Below are 27,842 nucleotides of genomic sequence, written 5' to 3' on the forward strand. Positions count from 1 at the left end.
AGAGCACTGGATTTGGACTGAGATCAGAATTTCTACTTCTACCACAAATCATGATATCATTATGTAGCTAATTATGTCATCTTTCTCTACCTAAATTTTCTGAATCAAAAAAATGGAGATGCTCTCATCTGTCTTTTCATTCTTATATATCTCAGTAAATAGTATGGAATTTGTACGTGTACTTTGAGCTCTTTGAAGATGCTGTGTAAGTACAAATTATTGTTATGGTATCATTATCTTTCTAAAAAGGCAGGCTGTTTATGACAGCAATAACTGTGCATGCTGACACTGAGATATTGAAAATGATCTCTGACATGATTTAATATTGGTTCCATAATGATAATGTTTAGCACTTTGAAAATGTAAACAGCTCTAAAAATACCTTGAAGACATCCATTTAAACCTTAAACAGTCATGTAAGTTGGGCTTTGTATTATTATTCACATTTTCCAATTTAAATGCAAAGAGATGAAATTATCTGGCTATGGTCATAGCAGATTTAATAATGGAGTCAAAATTAGAATTAGAGTTTGACTTCAAGTCATTTACCAGCTTATGGTGTCAAATGGCAAGCAAGATTGTAATTTTAACAACTGAAAATTAAGCATTACTTAAATCAAGGCAGACTTCTACTCAGCTATCTAGCAAATTCAAGTCTCACTCCTTCAGGTGAAAGAGGAGAAGGATGCTACTCCAAATTACTAGAAAGCCTGGATTATTACAGTCTTTTAAAAAATAATCTCATTTTATTGTGCTTATTTTCAAGTTATTCAGAAAATGTTCCTTGTGAACTTTTTGACTGCGTACAAATAATCCTAACAAGTAAAAGAATTAAAAATAGTTGGAAATCATCATGTACTTTCAATCTTTGTTCATGGTTCCTATTTCTTGCAGCCATATTATAAGTGCTTAAGTTACATAAATTCTAAAACTGGCATCTGGGATGTGATTGCCATTGATGACGTGGCTATACTTATAAATCAGAGATAAACACATCTAGGGAGGAAATATATTTTTCTCTTGTAGAATCGTAGTTTGTCTCTGAGAGATTCCAGTATCTTCCCAACCCTACCCCTCTACCTCATAAATGTTATTTAAATTATAGCATTCTCGATGAATCATTTACTGAAAAGTTTTCTAACGTTTGTCATCTCTTACTACCGTAAAATGCAATAAAAATAATTCTTCCCTTTTCAAAATCTGTCTCCTGCTAATGACTATTTTTTTTTTTTTGGTTTTCAGGAAAACACCAAAATTCTGCAACAGCTACTTCCACTACGGGCTAAAGTAGCAAAACTACTTGGCTATAGCACACATGCTGACTTTGTGCTAGAACTTAACACTGCCAAGAGTACGAGCTGTGTTACTGACTTTTTAGGTGGGTTCTAGTTTATAAACCATAGAATCTTTCTCTGTAATTCCTCTCTCTTTGGCTCTTTTGCATTACAAGAGCCTTGCAGAAGGAGCCAGAACTGAACAAGCTTATCTTCGCCATTGTATCTGTTGTTTTTAGGGTTGTATTTGTTTTTGTAGTAATGCTTAAGAAGACCTTTAAAATCCCAGCTAGAAATGTCACTACATATCCTTGGATCATTGCTACCAAGGACTAGCAAGTACTGAAAATTTCTGGGAGATGCATAGCAATACACTAGAAAATGGAAACAGAGTATTTACAAATAAAAGTTTTTAAACATGTTTCTAAATCACTGATTTGTTGACCAGTCTTTTTTCAGTTGTGTCTGACTCTTCATGACCCCTTTGGGGTTTTCTTGGCCAAGCTATTGGAATGGTTTGCCATTTCCTTCTCTACCTCATTTTACAGAAGAGCAAACTGAGGCAAACAGGGTTAAGTGACTTGGCCAGGGTCACACAACTAATAAGTGTCTGAGCCAGATTTGAACTCAAGAAGATGAGTCTTTTGATGCCAGGCCCAGCGCTCCATCCACTAGCTGCCAAACCATTAGTACCAGTTAGCAAGTAAATGTGAAATGTGCAAGAGAACATATCACAGCATTTCTAATATTAAAACTATTTATTTAATAACTATAGTCACATCTGGTTTAAATAAGTTTCTTTACTCTGCCTTTTAAATCCATAACTCTGTCAGCTGGTGTCACTTAGTTGTGGACTTCGTGTCACCTTCTCCTCATCACCCTTTTGACTCCAGAGGAACATTTTATATTCATTCCCATTCTGTTTCCCTTTAAACTGAAGGATGGGTTTAACTCAGCTACTTTACACAAATTCTGTTTGTTTACAGCTAGCCTCTAGTGTAGAGTTATTCTTATTTTGAGATTATTACAATTTTCCTTCTACAGTACTTTGTTCTTTATAAATTTTTATTGCTGTTTTCTCTTTCCCAGAGAGCCATCCCATATAAATAGTATTTTTTTTAAAGTAAAAAAATAGTCACCATAACTGATCAATAAAGAAGTCTAAAGTAGTCAGAAAAAGTCCAAAAACTTGTGGAATATGTAACCTTTGGACCTCCCACCTCCACAATGGAGCAGGTTGTGGGTGTCTCATATCTCTTCATTCGAGCTCTACTTAGTCTTCGTAATTTTGTAACATTTACTTTTGAATTTTTGGTGTGTTGTCTCTACCACCCTTAAATTGCCATCTTTGGTATCCTTAGTCAAAACATACATGCTGGCAGCATAGTACAGTGGAAAGAGGGCTAGATTTAAATCCTGAATCTGCTGTTTCCTCACTGTGACCTTGGGTAAGTAATTTAACCTCTTGGAGCCTTAGTTACCTTGTCTGTAGAATTGAACTAGGATGACAGCCCCAAACCTATGATCCTGTGATTTCTTTTTTAAGGCTTGATTATCTTAAATTTAAGAGAAGACTTTTGAGAGTTCCTTGGACAGCGAGAAGATCAAATCAATACTTAAAAAAATTGACTCTGACTGTTCATTGGAAGGACAAATACTGAAACTGAAGCTTAAATACTTTTTTAAATAGTTAAATGCTTTGGCCACATAATGAGAAGACAGGACTCATTAGAAAAGACTTTGATGCTGAGAAAGATTAAAGGCAGAAAGAAAAGGGGGCAGCAGAGGATGGGATGGATAGAGCATCATAGAAGCAATGAACGTGAGCTTGGGCAGATTTCAGGAGACAGTGGAGGATAGAAGGTCCAAGTGTGCTATGGTCCCTGGAGTCGTGAAGAGTTGGACACGACCACATAACTGAACAACAACAGCACCTTAAAGTTAGAGAGATTCTTTTTCTCTTAAAATTAGGCTGCATCCAAGAGTTGTTCTTACTTGTGCAGAAATTGCTGTATTTTCCTCATGGCCCATCTCAGACTTTTCCATCTCCTTTACTTTCAATACCTTCAAGTACTTTCTTCAGTACTAGCTGTCCTTCCAGGAACTGAATTACTTTAGCGGTGTCTTCCATATAAATCAACTGTATTCTCACATTAAAAAGCAGAATGGAGTAGTAGATAGTGGCCTCAGAGTCAGGAAGACCTGGGTTCATTTCCTGTCTCAGACACATATATGAGCTGGGTGACCATGGGCAACCCAGCACATGAGACAACTCTTTAACATCTTAAGTTACAGGTGAATTGTCAATTTACATTGGTGAAGGGAATTTCTATCCCCACAGGTCCTCCCCCTGCCACCTTTCTCCCTACTCATCCCCACTCAGGATAAATTTATAGCCACTCTGACCCTGCTGCTGACATGTTTCTCTCACAGGCTCAGTTAGAACTTCTTTCTTTCTCTATACCCCTGCCCTACCTTCCCCCCCAGCCCAACACCACCCCCACCTCTACACCGCACCTTAGAATTCCTCTTGCTTCTCCCAACTTCCCTCAGGCTGCCCCTTTGCATCTCACAATATGGCCTTGCATTCTAAATTATACACTATGTACAGAGTCAAAGCACATCTTTTCTTAATTCAATAACACAGAGCAACACATAAAACAACAGCTTAGTAATTTACCAAATACAATACAGATTCATAAAAGTGGGTTTTTTGTCACAGTATATTAACTATTTAAGTGACCCTGGTGCAGGGGACAAACATTTACAGAATATAATTGCTATGCCCCACCATTAGCCCCTCATAAAGATGACATAAGGCCCAACTCCACCCACCCTATAGGTTATATTTTTTGTAGACAAGATCAGTCACACAATTCAGATTATATTTATATATTCCCTACCTCAAGTTTCATGAGAGATATGAACCTTCTCCAGGAGAAAAACATGTCTATGAATTCAGTTTCTCTACTCTCTGGTTCTGGTTCCCTGAGTCATGACATTAGAAAGATGAAATTTCCTCTGAATCAATTCCAGCCAAACTGCCCATGTGAGAAAAAGGATATCACATACTTAGGGTTTTTTTGGTACAAAATGTACCATGGGTAGAGAAGCCACAGAAACTTTGTGGGAGAGGAAATTAGTGTTGCCCTTAAAAAACCCTACAGTGAATTCATTCAGCAAATGTTTACTAATGTATTCTCTGTGCAGGAAGATGCTTTGTCCCCTTGGTAGATAAGTGGCCAAAGGATATAAACAATTTTCAAGAGAATTTGAAGATATAAATGACCACTTGAAAGCATGCATCAAATATGACCATTAGTAAGAGAAATGGAGGTTAAAACAAAGATGATGCCCCGCCCCCCCCCCAAAAAAAAGGAAATCAGAAGCAGGTGATGTTGGAGGGGCTGTGCGAAAATAGGCATACAATACACTGCTGGTAGGGCAGTGAATTGATCCAGCTGTTAAGAATATCAATTTGAAATCATACAAGAAAAGTGACTAAATTGCAGATACCTTTTGGTATTGAATATATTCCCCAAGGAAGACTGATGGAAACAAATGATCTAAAAATTACAAAATATTCGTAGCAGCTCTCTTGCTGCAAAGGACCAAAAACAAAGTGAATATTCATCAGTTTTGGGATGGATGAACCATACGCCATGATATATGAGTGTAATTATTGTTGTCTGGTAAGAAATGACTAATATAAGGAATCCAGAGAAGCAGAGGAGGTTTTGTATGGACTGATGCAAAGTGAGATAAGCAGAACCAAAAGAACACTAGACACAATGACTGCAACAATATGATTTTTTTTAATCACTAAAAAGAGAGTTTTAAAAAAAAGTGATCATTCCTGAGAACCAGTGATAAAATGTAACACCTTCCCACATCAAGGAGTTAAGGAGCTAGAAAGGTAGAATATTATTAAAATATGTTGTCAGATGTAATTGGTTTTTGGTTAATTCTTCTTTCTTGTTATGAGGTAGGGTTCAATCTGGAAGGAGGAAGAAGAGGAATTTTTTCCATAAATTACTATGATGTAGATAAAAAGCAACCCCCCAAAAATAGTTTTGTTTTGTTTTTTAAAGAGGACATTGTGTTTTAAAATAGCAGAAATACATGTCCTACATTCTCTAGCATGATGCCTGGCATATAATAAATGTTTAATAAAATCTTGTTGAATGAATGAATGAATTCTCCCACTGAGAAAACCCAGAATATTAACTGTCTTCATTGCCATTACAGATGACTTAAGCCAGAAACTAAAACCTTTGGGTGAGGAAGAGCGAGAGTTCATCCTGAATTTGAAGAAAAAAGAATGTGAGGAAAAGGGGTTTGAATATGATGGAAAAATCAATGCATGGGATTTGCATTACTACATGACCCAGGCAGAAGAACTCAAGTACTCCATCAACCAAGAAAAGCTTAAGGAATACTTCCCAATGGAAGTGGTCACTGAAGGCCTCCTGGACATTTACCAGGAAGTATTGGGCCTTTCGTTTGAGCAAGTGACTGACGCACATGTCTGGAATGAAAGCGTTACTCTCTATACGGTGAAAGATAAAGCTACTGGAGAAATATTAGGACAATTTTACTTGGACCTATACCCAAGGTAATTCTGTAAATCACTCCTCACTCTCTTAGACTTCTATTGATAGCAGTTCAGTCATATCCTTTGCCTTTGGTTATTTTTAAATTCACATGGTTGAGAGTCCACTAGTTTCCATTCTAAAATTAATCCTCTCAGCTTGATTCTTCAGCATGAGTTGCTGCATAGCACCAGGTGTTAAATCTGATCTGTTCTTCTGAATCTCTTTTCCATTCTCTGAAAATGTCTGTGAAACCCAGTTTCAGTCCTCAGTTTTGCTAGAGCAAAAGAAAACACAGTATCCCCCAGGTCACTAATTGGCAGAAATTGCTCATCTCCTCACACCAGGTGACTTCCCATCATTGCTGGATAGGAAGATGAGTGGCTGTTAGGCCCAGTTAGCGACACCCAGGTGACCACATCAGTATTGTTATGGTTCAACCAGTGTGGCCAATGAGAGTTACAGCTGTTCTGTGCAGTTCTATTCCTTAAAATAAAACCACTCCAAATGCTTATTTAAAATGAGAGGTATCAGGGAATGTGTGGGCCAGCGATAGCTTTCAGAATTCTTTCTCGGGTCCCTTTCCTGGCTCAGGAGTGATTATTCTTGCCTGCAAGACTCCCTCACCCTCCTATATGTCTGCCAAGATACACTCAATATAACTCCTTAGCCTAGCATTTAAGGTCCTCTACAATCTGTCTCCAACCTACCTTTATATCACACTACTCCCCTTCACACTCTCTACATTTCAGACAGACTGGTCTACCAGCTGTTCTCAGATCTCATCCTGTACTGTCCCACCTCCGTGTATCTTCACATAGGCCCTTCCCTATGTATAGAAAGCACTCTTTTCTCATTTAAATGCTCCTCTTCCTTTAAGATCAAACTTCAGTACTGTCTCCCTCCGTGAAACCTGCCCTGATATGTACCCCTTGCTGAAAGTGAGTTATCCTTCTTCCAGTATTCTTAGATTCTTTTGGCTGAAAATCTCCATTGCATTAGTCACAGACATCATAACTATCTGCAGACATGGCATATCCCTCTTAGTAGGCTAGGGCTCTTTGAGGCTAGGGATTGTTTTTTTTTTCCTCTTCATCTCCCCAGGACCCAACATAGTGCTTTACCTACCATTTTCACCTTATCAGTTTGTTGAATTGAATCGGATACTCAGAGAATAGGCCCTTACTGCCACTTTTCTTAATTCTGGCATTAGCTTTGACTGTAATTATCTTTTGTGGGAATGGAGAAAGCTTGGTAACGAACTTTAGGATGGGTGTTCTGTATGACATAGACTTTCAGCCACTTTGCCTGTTCTCTTCATAAGGATAACTTTTCAGTCTAGAATCTAGATAAATAGCTCCTGCTTTATTTCTTTTGTTCAGGTGTCTCAATAAGGACCACCCAGAATAGTTTCAAGACAGACCAACTCCTTGTTAACTGTAGCAGCTTCAGCAGGCAAGAGCCAGAAAGTGATGGGAGACACTGGGAAGGGAAGAGACAAAACAAAGACAAAAAGAAAAAAACATAAGCCTGAGTGCTTTTAGTCACCTGAGGGAAAGGAAATCAAAGCCAGCCCGATGGCCTTCATTAGGTGACCTGCAGCTTTGAAGTTACATTCCTTGATATTACTTCTCTCTGAGGAGAGATGAGTTTTTACTGTATTGGTTGCCTCTTCCCAGGCCAATGTAGAGTATTCTGTTTCAGACAAGACAGTCCCATTTATAAATTGACTACTTTTGGTAGTACGAATTCTTCCCTTTTTGAACAGAGGAAGAATCGAATTGTTTGTGAGCTAATCTAGAACTGGATACTGGCCTAAGGAAGAAAACAACCATTTCTATAAAATGAAAGCTACCTTTGACTTCAAATTGACTTTTACCTCTCTGGCTAATTACAAAAGCTCAGTTGCTGCTGTCCTCAGAAATGGCGAGAAGGATATCATTAAAATAATTTGAGTGGCCATGTACTAGGGCAGGGATAATTTTCATTCTAAGAGTCATATTCCCCAATAATATAATATAACTTATATTGATCATATAACTTCAAGGTGGTGTTTTTAATACTTTTATAGTCTGAATGCAGATCAAAGCATACTATTTTCACTTTATTTTTTCATGGTTTTTTTTCCCTTTTGGTCTGTTTCTTCTTTCACAACATGACTAATGTGGAAATGTTTTACATGATTACACATATATAACCTATTTAAAATTCTTGCCTTTTTATGGAAGGGGGAGAGGAGAGAGAGGGAGGGAGGAAATTTGGAACTCAAAAGTTTTTTAAGTGAATGTTAAAAATTGCCTTTACGTGTCATTGGAAAAATAAAATATTATTTTAAAAAACCACTTTCACAAAAATCCCAAGCTACCTTGTTTTCCACATGATGAATGAAATATAGTAAGAACCTTCTGGTAATGCTTATAACAGACCACATCCTTATTTTTCTACCCCCATCTTCCTTGGCATGCTATAGCGGCAGACTGTTGTTTGTAAGAGTTCTTAAACTGTACATCATAGGAACTTAATATATGTCTTCTAACCTGTTTCTCTGCTTCTGTGTCTCTTTAACTCAGAGAAGGAAAGTATGGCCATGCGGCATGCTTTGGCCTCCAGCCAGGCTGTCTTCTACCTGATGGGAGCCGAATGATGTCTGTGGCTGCCCTCGTAGTAAATTTCTCCCAGCCTGTTGCAGGCCGTCCCTCCTTGCTGAGGCATGATGAGGTGAGGACCTACTTCCATGAGTTTGGTCACGTCATGCATCAGATATGTGCACAGGTGAGTGGCTTTTTGAAATCTTTCATTCTAAAAAACCCCATTGTTGCCTCTGCTTTGTTCCACATCTAGTGTTTTTTTTTCTTCTTTTGACTGGTGTCATGTTTTGTCACCTTAAATCACTTTTTTTCCCCAAGAACCAAACCTGTTCAAAGATTTTGCCATTATTCTACAGTAGTACAAAGGATAACCTTTTGTTTCTTTTCTCTTAATTTTTTCTCATTTAATAAGCTGTTCTCTCACTCCTACTTCCTTCCATATATCCCCATCAAGAAAAAAAATTGTTTTTATTTTGTTTTAAAAAATGTAGAATTGAGCAAAACAAATCTCTACTTTGGGGAAAGGTGCAAAAATGTGTGTCTTATTCTACATATTGAGTCCATCATAAACCCTATGGAATCACAGTATTGTATTGATCAGAGATCTTAGGACAAAGTTACATAACCTTTGGCTTGTGTGTACCCTAGTTACCACACCCTATTTCAGAGACATAAGCCATTGAGGAATCAGCCTAAGAAAGCTCAGCTTATGGAAGGAGAGCCAATTTCTATGGTTCAAGGCAGGTTGGGTATACTGGCTTCTCTTTTCACTTCTATTCTTCCTTGTAAGACTTTGGTGTAAACTGCATAGATTACCTGAGATTTGATCTGTTTCTACTTCTCATTAACCTTTTGTTTACCAGCTCAAGTGTTATATCCTTTATTTCCTGGAGATGCCATCTTTTATTTTTAAAAAGAAGCAGAAGAGGTTTTGCTTTTTCTACAACTAAAACAAATGCTTTAGAAAGTTCAAAAAGTGGGCTGAAGGAGGACAGGGTCGGTAGCATCCCGGGCAGCAGAAACACAGGACACATGAGAAAAATCCCACCCTAGTTTCCAAAAGACACAGGCCTCATGAGAGCTATCATAGGTATAAGGGGTTCAAGAACTATGGTACTGGAGACTCTCTTGGCAGCTCAGAAAGGAAAAAAGAGAGTTGTTTTCTAAAGATGAAGGGAGTGAAAATCAAGAAACATAGGGGTGCAGATTTTCAGCAAAAAGAAAAGGAGTGATTTAGTGTATCTTGGCGGGACCCAGGTAACCACCCATAAACAGCTTAGGTTCTAAAAACAGCGGACAGACTGACCATTCAAGAAGGAAAGAACTAATAGTCTCTGTCTTTTATCATTTTGTAGTACAAAACTGCAAAATATATGTATACTGATTGGAGAAGTTAGGAATTCAAAATCTGTCTTGGTTTTGAGCTGCAGATTGCTGCTGGGGTCCCATTAAGTCTCTGATTCTACAGAAGTAGTAGGCTAACCTTAGGGGAAGCAGGCATATTGGTTTCTGGCTTGGGTGCCTTCTTGTGGTTTGGAGAATTCATGCAAAGGTATTTTAGCACCTTGGTTTCCTGCACTGAAATAATAGCAGTTTTCAAGGAGTTTCAGTGGTTTTAAGTCTATTTCCTTTCTTGCAGGAGGAATGGGGTATATTTCATCCTCATCCTCTGGATTCCTGGTTTATCATTGTTATGATCAGAGTCCTAAAGTCTTTCAAAGATGTTTTGTGTCTATAATGTTGTTATCACTGTATAAATTGATTTATTTGTTCTACTCACTCTCCCCTGTGTCAGTTCATAAGACCTTCCCAGTTTCCTCTGAAAGTATTCCTTTCGTCATTTCTTATGACAAAATAGCATTCCATTCTATTCCTACTCCATTTTCTTTAGGGCACTCTCTTTAGTTTCTAGTTTTTTGCTACTACCAAAAGACCAACAGCTTCAATATTGAAAATTATCTTCTTCACTGCATTTGAAGTCAGACTTTTTCATTGTTTTGCAGAAATTTTTTTATTCTTCCTTTTTTCTTCTTAATAAAGGATGACTTTCTGGGAGGGGGTGAGAGGAGGGATACACAGAGTGGGAAAGGTGGGTGATAAGAAAAATTTTTTATAAACAACATACTTAGTACTGTGATATTTCATATCTGATCAGCTCCTCCTTCATCAGCACAGCTGAGCATGACACATTTTCCAGGTTGGAATCTCCCCTTTACACTAGAAGAACTATCCAGCAGTGTGAGTTTTGCCTGACCTCATTAATGCACACAAATGTGTCACACCCTGCAAAACAGGGCTTTAATACATTACCTTGATTGGTCAAACTTCTTGGAGGATTATCTCTGAATAACTATTTATAATTTCTCATTTGCTTGGCTCTTAATCCTTTCAAGTGTTCCCATGGTCCATCGGGGCATTAAAATATGTTTAAAGAGCAATATTTGGAGCAAGTGTTTAGTGGATTTGTTTTCCTGAGTTATGGATAGATAGGATGGGATGGGATGGGATGGGATGGGATGGGATAACAATTTCAGAGCCCTTTTTTTCTTCTCTAAACAACATAGTGGTGCTTTGGTATCATTTCCACATACAGGAATAGCCTGTCTTGTCTGTCTTGTAAATACTGAGTGAATAAATAGCTTGCAACACACGTTCAGCAGATTAGCTTAAGAGATGGTGGTTCAGTGAATGAGTCCTCCACCACAGCTGTGCGTAGATTTTTAGCCTGTTGCACTTGTCTTGGGGATGTTTAGATGTGTTGGCAGGACAGGCCAGTTTTCAGACATGTGGCAGCACTGGTTCAGCGTTTGGTCAGTGTCTCATAGCTAGATAGTCAGCCCTTTGAAAAGTGTGAAAAACTATGTCAGTAATGAGCATTTATTAATCACCTAACACATGCTCCACCCTGTGATGAGCACTGAGGATACAAAGAAAGGCAAAAGATAGTCCCTACCCTCAAGAAACTCACACAGTCTAATGGGGAAGACAACATGTAAACAACTACTTATGAACAAACTATGGACAGGATAAACTGGAAATATTCAACAGAAGGAGGGCACTAAAATTAAAGGGGATCTAAAAAGGCTTCCTGTAGAGAAAGGGATGTTAAAATGTTCTTTTCATTATCCTAGTTTGTGTGTTTAGTAGTTTTTCAGTTGTGTCTGACTCTTCACGACCCCATTTGGGGTTTTCTTGACAGAGATACTGGAGTGGTTTGACATTCCCTTTTCCAGTTCATTTTACAGATACGGAGCCTGAGGTAAATGGGGTTAAGTGAGTTGCCCAGGGTCACACAGCTAGTAAGTGTCTGAGGCTAGATTTGAACTCAAGTCTTTCTGATTCCAGGCCAGGAGCTTCTTGTTTACTTTACGTTTATTTATGTACCTGCCACCCCAACCCCCAGTTAGATTGTAAGCTCCTTAAGGATATTGTATTTCTGTCTTTTGTATCCTCAATGCCTTACTTTAAGTTGGCACTTAATAAATGTGTTGACTAGTAAATGTGTCACATAACGTGTCCACTTCAGCCGCTACCCTAGCTCACCTCTTGTCACCTAGCTCTTTCCCGGAATATTGCAATAGCCTCCCATTTGGCCTTCTTCCCTCAAGTCTCTCCCGACTCCAATCCACACTTGACAGATCTGCCAAAGTGATTTTACTTGAAGTGCAAGTCTGACCATGTCACCCTCCTTGTCAGTCAACACCCTATTACCTCCAGGATCAAATATAAAATCCTTTGTCTGACATTTAAAGTTCTTTACAGCCTGGCTCCTTCCTCCCTTTATCGTCTCTTTTTTACACATTTCTCCCCCTCCTTGTCCTCTCTGGTCCAGCCATAATGGTGCTGGCCTGGTTGCCATTTTTCACACAAAATAGCACTGTCTCCCTGCCTCTCTGCTCTCTGCCCCACCCCCACATGCCTGGAATGCCCATCCCTTTGAATCCCTGGCTTGCTTCAGGATACAGCTTAAACACTACCTTTTATATGAAGCCTTTCCCATTTCCTCCAAATTCTAGTGTATTTCCTCCCCAAACTACCTTGTATTCATTTTCTTTATATTCTGTACATATTTGCAATGTACATGTTCTTTTCCCCATTAAAATGTAAGCTGCTTGAGGGCAGGGTCTGTTTCACTTGTCTTTATATCCCCAGTGCTCAGTACAAAGCCTAACTCCTACTATGTATTTTAAAATGCTTACTGATTGGTTCTTTTTATTGAATGGAATAAAACTGAATTTTTTTTAGGATAAATGTATGGCATTTGTAAAACTGCACCAGAGTAAGTAAGCTAAAAACTATTAATATCTAGGGGGTAACATGCAATTACTCTGGAGTAGGGGTTCTTACCCTAGGGTCTGTGACTTTGTTTTTTAATATTTTGGTGACTGTATTTCCCGCTCAAGCTACCGTTGTTAAAGTCTTAGCTTGGGGGTAGCCACCACCTCCATTATTCCACACAAACCTATATCCTAGCCAGGCTTTAACATCAACGTTGCCTTTCTTCTGCTTATTTCCTACACTGGCAATACTTTGCTCTCAGAGTTGGGACTGTACTTAGTGAATCCTCAATCAATATAAGTCTCTAGTGGAGCCTCACCCTTCTCGAATAGAATCAATTTAAAAAAGAGAAGACTTCGTACTAATGAGAAACACCTTGATGTAGTGGGTAAAGGGCCACATAGAAAGTCCAGAATACTTGAGTTCAAATGGTGCTGCAGAAACTCACTTGCTGTGTGACAGTTTCCAGTTCACTTAACCTTTCCAAGCTTTGGTTTCCCCATCTGTTAAATGAGCATTTTAATATATGTAATACCTACCTCGAGGGGTTATTGGGAGGCTCAGATTGAGGTAATATGTGAAAAGCATGTTGCAAACTGTAAAAGTATAGTTGTCTTTTATAATTGTTATTAGAATTTCTCTTTCTGAAGCAAGAACAGAAAAGACAGGATGAGTATTAAAAATAGGAATATTTGTTTTGCATGACTTCATATGTATAATGAGTATCTTATTTCTTGCCTTCTCAATGGGTGAGGAAGGGGTGGAGGGAGAGTGTTTGGAACTGAAAATAAAAATTAAAAATAAATTAAAATGAAGGGAAAGGAACATATTAGGAAGAAAATTTGGTCAGGCGTTTTCCAGTCTGGATTGAGGCAGACAAGAGAGAGACCCAGAAAGGACCACCTCAACCCCAGGCAACCTAGCCATCTTCTGGCAGACTAAAAATATTACCTCTTTTGCTCTTTGCTATCATTTGGATGTCAGGCTAATGAGCTGGGGTTAATACAGGTCAGTTTTTTAAAAATACCTCATTATTTGAAATTGAGTAGTAATTTACTGATATCCATCTGTTAAGGAGGAGATAGAAATGAAAAGCACTTTGTCAATAAGGAAGCACTCTGTGACTAAGTAGCCAGGGAGGAGAGAACTGGCCTAGGAATTTAAGTCTCCAGCATTCCAGTTTCCTTTTGCCCCTGACCCCAGGCAACTAATGCATGTGTCATTTTATACATCTGCAAAATAGACATGATGAAACTAACTGACCCACTTGAATTGCAGGGATGTTGTGTAGATAAACATAATAATTTTCCTTTATATAGCACTCTAAGGGTTACAAAACGCTTTTCTCACAACCATCTTGTGAGAAGGGCAGTTAATAAGTAATATAAAATTCTCACTAAAAGTGTGATTCATATTCTCCTTATTACTATTATTACTTCCAGTGATTGATAGGAACGCAGGTCACTTGGGAAAAGAGCCAGTGGTGTTTCAGCTTTCTCTTTGTGGGTTGCAGCTGTCCCTTTTCTTTGGCTGGATTTATTCCCTCCGAGGACTTCTCTGTATTCTTTGAATTTGACTATAGATCTTTCAGGTCAGGAGGCGGAGGAACTTGGCTTAGGAATCAATAGTCTGGATAACCCAGAACAACCAAGGTCAAGTCTCTTGAGACCAGTCCTTTTTACAAATAAAGTACCATCATTGATTTCAGCAGTCTCCTTCATCTCTCTTGGGGTTCTGGCTTATAAAAACAACCCTTCGTCAGGACTACTAAAAACAGGAGGACAAGCCAGGTGACTTTGTTGTTTAAGTAAAACCAAGTTGTAGTTGAGAATTTTCAGTGGTTCAGTTCATACAAAGTTTACTTTGGCACACTCCTAATGTATGAGTCGCCAAGTTAATCTCTCTTTATGGTATCAAGTCATCTGTTGTAGGTTCTGCTGGAGCATAAGAGCTCTTAATGAGGCATATTTTAGCCATCCTATTGTCTATTGAAAAGAATAATGGAGAAGAGTCTGAATTTCAGGAAGCCTCTCTTCTCAAGGATTTTTAACCAGACTAGAGTTCATGCTTGCAATGTTTTCTAGGCATTTCATGTCAGAATATTTCCTGCAGCAATAGAACCTGGTGACTTTTGGGGTTGCCACCTGCCTGGGTGGTGATTCGGTGGATGACTCTATTTATTTTGTGGGACATTGAATCTATTTTTACAATACTCTAGTATCTCTGGAATGCTTGTTAGCATGTTGACTAATTCTCAGAGCTAGTTTACTCCAACACCCTGCAATTTTTCACATCGAGAGCTATACGAAGGATTTAAAGAGTGTAAGGATGAGTCAGAGAGTTGGCAAACTGAACTTGCCCCAGTACCAGAAGAGTGGATAATTCAGAGGCCACCTTGCACACACACAGAGAGAAGGCTGCTTCTCTCCCCTGCCCCAGATCTCCCAATGCAGAGCTGGCTCTGTCATACAGAGGAGTTTCCAGCCTCTGCTGGGACTGGCTCTTTCCCATCCATGGATTTTGTTGTTACAGTTGTTTTGTTCGGTTCATATGCCGGTAGTGGCTAGCTATGAATTCTTGTCTGTTTGGGGCTTTAGTTGTTTGCTGGAAACGGAGCCTTTGAATTTTGCTGGGTCTGTGCAGCTTTTATTTGAAAAAAAATATTCAAATGGAGTTGCCTTGAGGGCACACAGAGAATCAGCATGACAGACTTGTCGGGAAATTAGTGAGCTGATGGAGCTATTTTTAGGACCCCCTCCCTCAGAATACTTCCTTTTGTTCTTTAGAAGACATTGTTGATCTGTTCATTCACTGGCTGTGTTCCCCCCTCTTCTCTCCACCTACAGGATGGCTTGTGAACAGAATAAGCCTTCTCTTCTCAAACAGAGTGACATAAACATTCCACTGGTTCTTTTCTTGCATCTTAGATCTTTCTTGTTAGACATTCGTTTGTTCAGCCTTCTGCAGAGGAATGAAACTCCCAGTCTTTGTTCTCTGGGGTTGATGGTTTTTTTCCCCATCACTAGCAAATCATTTTAAAATGATTTGCATAGAAATGATACACATGTCAACTATCAAGACTGCATTTTTTTCTGAACCATTAAATGGTGCCAGGTGATACTATGATGTTAACCTTTATTCTATATGGTAGTGTTTATTTTAAAATTACAATCTACAGAGATTTGCTTGCTTCAGTCACAGATTAATCAATCATTTACTAAGTGCTTACTGGGTGCTAGACTCTGCTGGGCACTGGGGATTCAGATCCAAAGGTAAGACGATTTCCTCCTTCAGTGAGCTTGCCTTCTACTGTGACAATACAACATGGTCACAGATCAGTTAATCAACAAGCATTTATTAAGTGCCTAGTGTGTGCCAGGCACTGTGCTAGGCTCTGGGGATTTAATTATGATGAGTGAAACAATCCCTTCTGTCAAAGAGTTTACATTCAGATGTGTAAGTACGAGGTATTTTTAAAAATTTTGTGTTATTTTTAAAAGATGATTGCACATGAAACTGCAAATCTATTATATACCACTTGCTATACCTTTTAAATATATAATAAAGTTATGGTTTAAGTTTTTTTTTCTTCCCTCTCCCTCCCCCCTAGAGATGGCCACCATTAGATGCAAATCTGTAAATACATGTAAAATCATTCTATATACACTTCTATTTATCAGTTCTTTCTCTGTTACACAGGCAACAGCAGGTGCACCATTTTGGCTTCAGCACAAAATATATGACTAGGAATAATGTGTAATCAACCTGGAAAGATAGGTGGAGCTAGGTTGTAAAAGGCTGTAAATGCCAGACAGAGAAGTTTGTATTTTATCCTATAGGTCATATGAAGCTAGTAAAGTTTATCATGCAAGGGAGTAATACAGTCAGACCTACACTTTAGAAATATGAAGTTAGCAGCATTTATTAAGCACTTGCTAAGTGCCAGATATGATGCCAAGCATTAAAGATACAAAGAATGAGGAAGCGGAGCCAAGATGGCAGGGAAAAGGCAGTGATTCACCTGAGTGCTCCCCCAGACCCCAGTTCTATTGCAGCAGTAGAACCACAAAAGGACAAGGTGAAATAATTGAACAACAAAGACCACTTAGAAGATCAGCAGGAAAGGTCTGTTGCACCTAGATGAGAGGGGAACATAGTCCAGCACAGACCGGGCCACAGCAAACCAGGAGCAGACCTTGGATGTCACCGAATCTGCAGCAGCGGTAGCAGCTGCTTCTGGAACTCTCAGCCCACAGATGGTAAGGGAGTTGAACAACTGATCAGAAGATTACAGAGGTCTCTTTGCTAGCACCAAGGCAGGACTCTATTGCGTTGCCCATAAACGGATCTGGGCCACAGTCCTAGGTGGCAGTCCCAGGGCAAGAAGGAGCACTAGCACATCAGAGCTTGTGGCTGCAGTGGAGCAGGGGCCCTCCTCACAGTTTCAGGGCAAAAAAAGAGTGACTGTGGTGCCTCACAGGCCAGAACACAAGCCAAGAGAGTAGTAAATGCCTCTTCTTAGATCATACCATCTTGGAAGAACTGAAAACTTATGGGTCCCTAGAAGTACCTTTGAAAATAGCTGCACAAAACCCTTGAAGCTTGGGACACTACACCCTTCACCCTGGAAGCAGAGCCCTACTTTAAAAAAGATCTAAAGTCAAGTAATAGGCTGGGAATATGAGCAAACAACAGAAAAACAATTCTGACCATAGAAAGTTACTATGGTGACAAGGAAGATCAAACAGGCACTCAGAAGAAGATAACATCAGAAGCCTCCAAGAAAAATATAAATTGGTCTCAGGCCATGGAAGAGCTCAAAAAGGATTTTGAAATTCAAGTAAGACGGGTAGAGGGAAAATCGGGAAGAGAAATGAGAGTGATACAAGAAAATCATGAAAAAAAGTTAACAGTTTGGTAAAGGAGACACAAAAAAAATCCTGAAGAAAATAACACCTTGAAAAAAAACCAGACTAGGCCAAATGGTAAAAGAGGTTTAAAAAAAAGCCACTGAGGAGAAGAATAGCTTAAAAAGCAGAATTGGCCAAATAGATAATGTAATGGAAAAAAGGCACAAAAATTCAATGAAGAAAAAAATTTCTTAGAAAGTAGAATTGGCCAAATGGAAAACGAGGTACAATAGGCCTCAGGTGGAGCTAGTTAAGGGAAGCTTGATTAGGGGAGGCTTGTTTGTAAGAAGGCCCACACCCTTTTGCTAATTATGTCATGAGAGGTGTGAAGCCCTTGGGCCCTAAAAAGGGTATATATACTCTAAGGGTAGCTTTTAAGTGCTCAGAACTGCAAGCGCTCTCAGAACTGAGGGAGGAAAGGACTCAGAGAACTAGGATTTGTGAGTGAGTATTTACAGGAAAGCACCAGCAGAGGGGAAGGTTACTATGGCTTGGCTCCCTGCTGTGATATTGTGTTTTAATTTCCTTGCTGTTATAATGAAGTGGACTTATTGGTTTTGGGATACAATTGTTGCTATGTTGAATTGGAGTATTGACTTTGGGATTTGATTCTCTGGTGTCTGAATAAATGTTTTACTTCTGCCTTCTATATGGAGAGTCTCTTATATTCTGCAATACAGAACTATACAGGCATATTCATGGTCACTATCGATACTTTCCCTTTTTCTCAATGCATTCCTCTCTCACCCCCTAATTTTATTTTTTAGATATCATCCTTTCATATTCAACTCACACCTGTGCCTTCTGTCTATTTATATTCATTCTAACTGCCTTACAAAAGAGAAAGCTCTTATGAGTTACATGTATCATCTTCCCATGTAGGAATGTAGATAGTTTAACCTTATTAAGTCCCTTATGATTTCCCTTTCCTGTTTACCTTTATATGCTTCTCTCAAGTCTTGTATTAGAAAGTCTAATTTTTTATTCAGCTCTGGTCTTTTCATCAAGAATGCGTGAAAGTCCTCTATTTCATTGGATGTCCAGTTTTTTCCTCCTGAAGGATTACACTCAGTTTTTCTGGGTAGGTGATTCTTGGTTGTAAACCTTACTCCTTTGCACTATGGAATATCAGATTCCAAGCCTTTATCCTTTAATGTAGAAGCTGCTAAATCTTGTGATATCTTGATTGTGACTCCTTGATATTTTAATTGTTTCTTTCTGGCTGCTTGCAGTATTTTCTCCTTGACCTGGGAGCTCTGGAATTTGGCTACAATATTCCTGAGAGTTTTCCTTTTGGGATTTCTTTCAGGAGGTGATTGATGGATTCTTTCAATTTCAATGGGTGGGGAAGATCTTTAATCACATTAACAGCACACATATATGAACTCATTTGGGTATAGAAATCTATCTTACCCTACAGGAAAGTGGGAGGGGAAGGGAGTAAGAGAAGGGAGGGTGACAGAAGGGAGGGCAGATTGGGGAAAGTGGTAGTCAGAAGTGGAAGACTTTTGAGGAGGGTGAAAGGAGAAAGAGAACAGAGTAAACAGAGGGGGAGATAAGATGGAAGCAAATACAGTTAGCAGTCATAACTGAAAAAAAAATGTTGAAGCAAGTTTCTCTGATAAAGGCCTCATTTCTCAAACATATAGAGAACTGAGTCAAATTTATAAGAATACAAGTCATTCTCCAATTGATAAATGATCAAAAGATATCAACAGTTTTCAGATCAAGTAGTCAAAGCTATCTGTTGCCAGATGAAAAAATGCTCTAAATCACTGTTGATTGGAAAAAAATGCCGATTAAAACAGTTCTGAGGTACTACTTCATACCTATTAGATTGGCTTATAGGACAGAAAAGTAAAATCACAAATATTGGAGGGGATGTGGGAAAAATAGAGATAGAAAGGCCCCTTTTAGGGCCCCAGGGCTTCAAAACTCTCATGACCTAATTAGCAAAAGGGTGTGGGCCTTCCTACAAATAAGCCTCCTCTAATCAAGCTTCCCTGCCCTCAAGGAAAGTAGATTCTAGTGGGAAGACAAGATTTAATCTAGTGAAAGCCTCCTACAGAAGGTGAGATCTGAGCTGTATTAAAGGACACCAGGGAAACATAAAAGGCTAATGAGAGGAAACAGTATTTCAAGCATGGAGAACAACCAGTGCAAAGGCATGAAGATGGGAGAGAGGGAGTGTCACGTTCTGGTAATAGCACGCTGCTATTATTTAGTTGTGTTTGACTCTTCATGACCCTGTTGGGGGTTTTCTTGGCAAAGATACTTGAGTAGTTTGCTGTTTCCTTCTCCAGCTCATTTTACAGATGAGGAAACTGAAGCAAACAGAGTTAAATGACTTGCCCAGGGTCACACAGCTATAGTAAATGTGTGAGGTCAGATTTGAACTCTTTCTAACTCCAGGCCCAGGGCTCTATCCACTGTGCTACCCAACTACCCAATACAAGCAGGCCAGAATAACTAGATAGTAGAGCATGAGAAAAGGAGTTATGTATAAGACTGGAAAGATAAAAAGGTGCCATGTTATGAACTTCAAATGACAAATAGGGTGGTTCATATTTATGCTAGAGGTTCTCGGGAACCACTGGAGTTTATTGAATAGAGGGACTGACCTGTGTTTTAGGAAAATCACTCTGGCAGCTTGGTGGTGGATTGGAGCGGGGGAAATGATGATGATAACATTTATGTGGCCCTTTAAGATTTGCAAAGAGCCTCAAAAATAGCAAATCATTTTATCCTCACAACACCCCTGTGAGGTTGGGGCTAGTATTAACTGAATTTTAAAGAGGAGGAAATGGAGACAAACAGAAGTTAGCTGACATGCCCAGGGTAACACAGCTAAGCAGTGTCTGAGGCTGGATTTGAACTCAGGTCTTTCTGACTTGAAGTCCAATGCTCTCTCCACCTAGCTACTGAGAAATCTTGAGGCAGAAAAATCAGTTAAAAGGCCATTGCAATAATCCAAAGGAGAGGTGATGTGGTCCTGAACTAGGTGACTGTGTGAGTGGAGAAAAGGGAATACAGACGTGCTTTTGTGAAGTTAGAAAAGATAATGGCAACAGATTGGATATGTGAGGTGAGCCAAAGTGAGGAGCTGAGGATGACACACAGGTTGTAGTCCTAAGTGACTGGGAAGATGAAGGGAGACACTCTCAACAATGATAGGGAAGTTTGGGAGAAGAGTAGATTTGACAGGGAAAGATGATAAATGATATTTTGTACACATTGAGTTTGAGATTTCTATGGAGCATCTAGGTGGAGATATCCAGCCAGCAATTATAGGGTTAGAACTAAAGAGAGGGGCAGCTAGGTGGTTCAGTGGATAGAGCCCTGGCCCTGGAGTCGGGAGGACCTGAGTTCAAATCCAACCTGAGACACTTATTAGCTGTGCCACCCTCAACAAGTCACTTAACCTGACTGCCTTCCCTGCCCACCACCCCCAAAAAAAGAACTCAAGAGAGAGATAAAACGTGTAGATTTAGGAGATGTGTAGAGATGGTAGTTAGACATATAAGATAAAGTCAGTATAGGGAAGAGTACCCATGGCACTGACTTATTGAGAATTTGTGCACTACAGCTGAACTTTCAGCCATCCAAGCCAAGGCTGTCCAAAATGAGGCCTGCAGTGTGATTTTATGCAGCCTGCCTGTGGGTTTTAATTTTCACGGGTGAAAAAATAAAATAATAATTTGCATGGAACACGTATTAGATTTTTTAATTCCATCACTAATAAATAATCTCATTGATGTTAATTTTCTTTGGTGTTTTTAAGCAGTATTACGGATGGGACATATCGCAGGGAATTTTCAGTTGATCTGTGGAATGCATTCAGTCTGTACGATGCAGACTAGTCAGTATGCACCTACCTTTATACTGTTGTGTTGTAGCTTTGTTGTTTTGTGTTTGCTTTCGCGCTTCGCACCTTTGCCTGTCATATTGATGGTGCGCATTCCCCTACTTTCTATTAGTGTACTGTATGTTTTATTCTGGGTGTGGCCCTAGAATAATTATTTTATTTTAATGTGGCCCTAAGGTTGGACAGTGCTGATCCAAGCTATAAGGAAGTCAAAACTACAACCAAGGAAATACCTGAGGCTTTTTACCCTGTGCCCTCAATTCATTTTGCAGGCATTGATCCACCCTGCTTTGGAACTCTCTCCCTAGGGCTGAGCTGATCAGTGAGTGATTCAGGGAGTGCAGACTGGCCTTGGCCACTCTAAGGAACATGCTCCAGACCAGATGTTTCCTATCACCTGCAACCCTCAGCTCTCTCACCACACCCTTACTTCCCCATCCCCTTTCTATTCTATGCTCTTGGCTCAGTAATCAAAACAGTATTAACATGGCTCCTAGTCCCAAGAGATGGTCAATTACTGAGTGCTCCACTCACCATTCCAGTCATTCCCTACTAGACCAAAACTGCCTTTTCTAGCTACCCTTCCCCTTCATCTATTGTCTACCCCATTAAAATGCAAAGTTCTGGAAAGCAACAACTGGCTCCTTTTTGTGTTTGTGTTCCCAGGGCTTGGCACAGTATCTGAGACAGAGTAGGCACTGAATAATGGTTATTCATTTAAATAACACTATTTACTATTGACAAGTCAGTATAAGGTAGTCCTGTCTTGGACTGTTTTCCAGAGGGCATAGTTGCCAAGGTACCAAAATGACAAGATTATGTTACTTCCCATATAAGGCAGTTCTCTTGCATTTGCTATTGTTCAGTTACATTCAACTCTTCCTGACTCTATTTGGGGTTTTCTTGGCAAAGATCCTGGAGTGGTTTGCCATTTCCCTCTCCAGCTCATTTAACAGATGAGGAAACTGAGACAATCAAGGTGAAGTGACTTGCCCAGGGTCACACAGCTAGTATGTGTCCAAGGCAAGATTTGAACTCAGGAAGATGAGTCTTCCTGACTCCAGACCCAGTACTCTATCCACTGCGCCACTCAGCTGCCCCTATATGAAGCTGCTCAGGCTCAGAGAGGCAGCTGTGTGATCTCCTTATGGTCACAGAGCTACTAAATATCATAGATGAAATTTGACTCCAGGTCTGGCACTCTTTATCTACTTCACTACCTTCTCTTGCATAGAATCTATTCATGGAAAGCTTTACAATAAAGCAGACTGACATTTATTTAGTTTGGGGACTGATTCAGAGGTAAACAAAGCAGGAACTCTGCCTTCAAGAAGCTTGCAGTCTAAGAACCAAAATAAATAGTAACAAAGCAAAATGAAATCTGACAAATGGATAAGGGTTGTGTGAAGAAGATGTTAAGAGACATTGAAGAAGAGGGAGATCAATTCTGACTGAAGGTCTAGAGAAAGGTCTAAAGGAATTTACTGTATCAGAAAGAAAGGTAGTTAGAATCCATATCCTCACATGTGTCTCATACCAGAGCTCCAAAACACTTAATGTTCTGTCCCTCAAAGATTCCTTGTTAGAATTTAAATTCCTCAGGGAATTTGAGAGTAGCAGCAGAAACAATTCTAGCTACTAACTCCAATTCTCTCTATTCTTTTTTGTTAGATTTTTTTTTGGTAAATAGAATTTTTTCCCAATTTCATGTAAAGATAGTTTTCAACATTCATTTTTTTATAAGGTTTTGAGTTCCAAATTTTTTCTACCTCCTTCTCTCCTATCCTCTCTCTCTAAGACGGCAAGCAGTTTGATATAGGCTATACGTGTGCAATCATGTAAACATATTTCCACATTAGTTATGTTGTAAAAGAAAAAATGGAACAAAAGGGAAAAACCACAAAAAAAACAAAAAACAAAGTAAAAATAATATGCTTCGATTTGCATTCAGACTCCATAGTTCTTTCTCCGGATGTGGATAGCATTTTCCATCATGAGTCTTGGAATTGTCTTAGATCATTGTATTGCTGAGAAAAACTAGTCTATCATAGTTGATCATCACACAATATTGCTGTTACTATGTACAGTGTTCTCCTGCTTACTTCATTCAGCATCAGTTCATGTAACTCCAGGTTTTTCTGAAATCCACTTGTTCATTATTTCTTATAACAAAGTAGTATTCTGTTACATTCGTATACCACAATTTGTTCGACTGTTCTCTAATTGATGGGCATCCCCTCATTTTCCAATTCTTTGCCACCACAAAAAGAGCTGTTATAAAATATTTTTATAATTGTAGGTCCTTTTCCCTTTTTTATGATATCTTTGGGATTCAGAACTAATAATAGTATTGCTGGATCAAAGAGTATGCACAGTTTGGTTGCCCTTTGGGCATAGTTCCAAATTGCTCTCCAGAATGGTTGGATCATTTCATACCTCCACCAACAAAGCATTAGTGTCCCAATTTTCCCATGTCTTTTCCAACATTTATCATTTTTCTTTTCTGTCATATTAGCCAATCTGATAGGTGTGAGGTAATACTTCAGAGTTGTTTTAATTTGCATTTCTTTAATCTATAGTAATTTAGAGCATTTTTATATTACTATAGATAGCTTTAATTTCTTCACGTGACAATTGCCTGTTCATATCCTTGGACTGTTTATCAATTGGAGAATTACTTGTGTTCTTATAAATTTGACTCAGTTCTCTATATATTTGAGAAATGAGGCCTTTATCAGAAATACTTGCTGTAAAAATTGTTTCCCAAATTCTTCCCCTCTCCATAGCTCTGAAAGATAAACTCTTCCTTGCTCTCCTAATTTGCTTATGGTATCACCCTTTATGTCTAAATCATGTACCCATTTTGACCTTACCTTGGTATATAATGTCAGATGTTGGCCTGTGCCTAGTTTCTGCCATACTGTTTTCCAGTTTTCCCAGCAGTTTTTGTCAGATAGTGAATTCTTATCTCAGAAGCTGGAGTCTTTGGGTTTATCAAACAGTATATTACTATAGTCATTTACTACCGCGTCTTGTGTATCTAATCTATTCCACTGATCGATCATTCTATTTCTTAGCCAATACCAAATAATTTTGATGATTTCTGCTTTATAACATAGTTTTAAATCTGATATGGCTAGATGACCTTCCTTGGCTTTTTTTTCCATTAATTTCCTTGATTTTCTTTACCTTTTGTTCTTCCAGATGAATTTTATTATTTTTCCTAACTCTGTAAAATAATTTCTTCATATTTTGATTCATATGGCACTGAATAAGTAAATTAATTAAGGTAGAATTGTCATTTTTATTATATTAGCTCAGCCTATCCATGAACAATTGATTTCTTTCCAGTTGTTTATATCTGACTTTATTTGTATGAAAAGTGTTTTATAATTGTGTTCATAGAGTTCCTGGGTTTGTCTTGGCAGGTAGACTCCCAAATATTTAAATTGCTTACAGTTATTTTAAATGGAATTTCTCTTTCTCTTGCTGCTGGGTTTTGTTGGAAGTATATAGAAATGCTGATGATTTATGTGGGTTTATTTTGTATCCTGCAACTTTGCTGAAGTTGTTCATTATTTCAAGTTGTTTTTTAGTTAATCCTCTAAGTATACCATCATATCATCTGCAAAGAGTGATAGCTTTGTTTTTTTCTTTACCTTCTTTTTCTTCTCTTATTGCTAAAGCCAATATTTCTAGTACAATATTGAATAACAGTGGTGATAATGGGCACCCTTGTTTCGCCCCTAATCTTATTGGAAATGTTTCTAGTTTATCCCTATCACAGACAATGCTTGTTGATGATTTTAGATAGGTACTACTCATCATTTTAAGGAAAGCTCCATTTATTTCTTACTCTCTAATGATTTTAATAGGAATAGGTGCTGTATTTTATCAAAAGCTTTGTCTGCATCTATTGAAATAATCATATGATTTCTGTTGGTTTTGTTGTTTATAATGGTCAATTATGCTAATAGTTTTTCTACTATTGAACCAGCCTGCATTCCTGGTATAAATCCTACCTGGTCATAGTATATTACCTTAGTGATAAATTGCTATAGTCTCTTTGCTAATATTTTATTTAAAATTTTTGCATCAATATTCATGAGGGAAATTGGTCTTTTGTTTTCTTTCTCTGTTTTGGCTTCTGACCACCACCTCCCTCAATCTGTCCTCCCTTCTATCAGCCCTTCTTTTCTTTCCCCTTTTTCTACTCTCCCTTGTATCAGCCCCTTTCCCCTCCTACTTCCCTATAGGGTAAGATAAATCTCTATACCCAACTGAGTTTCCCTCTTTGAGCCAAATCCAATGAGAGTAAGGTTCAAACAATGCTCACCCCCTCCCATCTTTCCCTCTACTGTAATAGGTCTTTTCATGTCTCTTCATGTGATATAATTTACCCCACTCTGTCTCCTCCTTTACTCTTCTCCCAATATGGTCCTTTTTTTCCACCCCTTAATTTTTTTTATCATCATATCAAAATCAATTTATATCCATACCCTCTGTCTAAGTATACTTCTTCTAACTGCTCTAATACAGATATAGTTCCTAAAAATTACAATTATCACCTTCCTTTGTAGGAATGTAAACAGTTTAACCTTATTGAATATCATGGGATTTTTTTCTTTCTTGTTTACTTTTTTATACTTCTCTTAACTCTTATATTTGAAGATCACATTTTCTGTTCAGCTCTGGTCTTCATTAGGAAAGTTTGAAAGTCCCATATTTCACTGAATGTCCGTCTTTTCCCCTGAAAGATTATGCTTAGTTTTTCTGGGTAGTTGATTCTTGGTTGTAATTCAAGCTCCTTTGCCTTCCAGAATATCATATTACAAGCCCTCCGATTTTAATGTAGAAGCTGCTAAGTCTTGTGCAATCCTGACTGTGGCTCCTTGATGTTTGAAATGGTTCTTTCTGGCTGCTTGCAGTATTTTCTCCTTAAACTGATAGTTCTGGAATTTGGCTATAATATTCTTGGGAGTTTTCATTTTGGGATCTCATTCAGGAGGTGATCAGTAGATTCTTTCAATGAATATGTTACCCTCTGGTTCTAGGATATCAGGGCAGTTTTCCTTGATAACTTCTTGAAAGATATTGTCCAGGCTCCTTTTTTTTTTTACCTTGGCTTTCCGGTAGTCCAATAATTCTTAGATTATCTCTCCTGGATCTATTTCCCAGTCAGTTGTTTTTTCAATGAGATATTTAACATTTTCCTCTATTTTTTTATTCTTTTGATTTTGTTTGACTGATTTTTAATGTCTCATGGAATCATTAGGTTCCACTTGCTCAATTCTAATTTTTAAGGAATTATTTTCTTCAGTGAGCTTTTGTATTTCCTTTTCCATTTGGCCAGTTCTACTTTTAAAGGAGTTGTTTTCTTCAGCCAGTTTTTGTGCTTCTTTTTCCAAGCTGTTGATTCTTTTTTCCCTAATTCTCTTGCTTAACTCTCATTTCTTTTCCCAATTTTTTCTTCTACTTCTCTTATTTGATTTTTAAAATCCTTTTTGAGCTCTTCCAAGAAGACTTTTTGGGCTTGAGACCAATTCATATTCCCCTTTGAGGCTTCTCATGTAGGCATTTTGACATTTTTGTCCTCTTCTGAGTTTGTGTGTTGATCTTCCCTGTCGCCGTAGTAGCTTTCTATGGTTAGGGCTCTTTTTGTTTTTTGCTCACTTGTTAAAATTAACCTCTGCTTTTGGGGTACATGGGGCACTTTCCTGAGTTTCTTGTACTGTAGGCCAGAGGCTGTTCACTAGCTTTCTGCACCAGGGCCTCTGGGGCTGGCAGCTTAAGGTGGCCCAGCCTAGTTGTGCCTGTTGTGCCCGAGACTGGCAGTTTACCTGCTGCACTGGAGCTGGAGGCCTCACAGCTGGCCTGTTATCCACTACCCTGCTAAGTCAGGACCACAGAGCCTTGGTTGCTGATCTGTGCTGGGGCTAACAGATTCCCACCTACACTGGTCTCTGTTCCCCTTTTATCCAAGTAAAACAGGGCTTTTCTGAAGTCCTGCTAAGTTTTCTTGGGCTAGAAAATTGTTTCACTCCATCTTTTTTATATTCTGTCACTCCAGAATTTTTTTAGAAGCTTGATTAATATTGTTTCTGAGGAAAACTAGGGAGAGCTCAGGCAACTTCCTGGCTTCTCTCTGCCATCTTAGCTCCACCTCTCCAATTCTCTCTGTTCTTTGATACTTACAGTTCCTACCTCAATCATCAGCCTAGTTTTCATAGGAATCTGAGCAATTTTTTTTTCTTGTTTAAAAAGAGGGCAGCAGAAAGCAAGACTGGATTGACATCTGTGCTCCTGCCTAGAGCAGAGAACAAAATAGTAGGAAC

The 27,842-nt window shown here is 38.7% G+C and overlaps 1 protein-coding gene across 2 annotated transcripts in view; it reads left to right on the forward strand.

Annotated features, from left to right (window-relative positions):
* Nucleotides 1-27,842, forward strand: part of NLN (neurolysin) — a 126,425-nt gene that overhangs the window by 76,132 nt on the left and 22,451 nt on the right. For both annotated transcript variants that reach the window (XM_036762058.1, XM_036762052.1), the window contains exons 7-9: nt 1,243-1,378; nt 5,523-5,889; nt 8,437-8,638. In XM_036762058.1, coding sequence (XP_036617953.1) covers nt 1,243-1,378; nt 5,523-5,889; nt 8,437-8,638 — 705 coding nt within the window. The remainder of the gene's footprint in view (nt 1-1,242; nt 1,379-5,522; nt 5,890-8,436; nt 8,639-27,842) is intronic.

The sequence above is a fragment of the Trichosurus vulpecula genome, chromosome 1, assembly GCF_011100635.1.
Source record: "Trichosurus vulpecula isolate mTriVul1 chromosome 1, mTriVul1.pri, whole genome shotgun sequence".
Taxonomy (NCBI): domain Eukaryota; kingdom Metazoa; phylum Chordata; class Mammalia; order Diprotodontia; family Phalangeridae; genus Trichosurus; species Trichosurus vulpecula.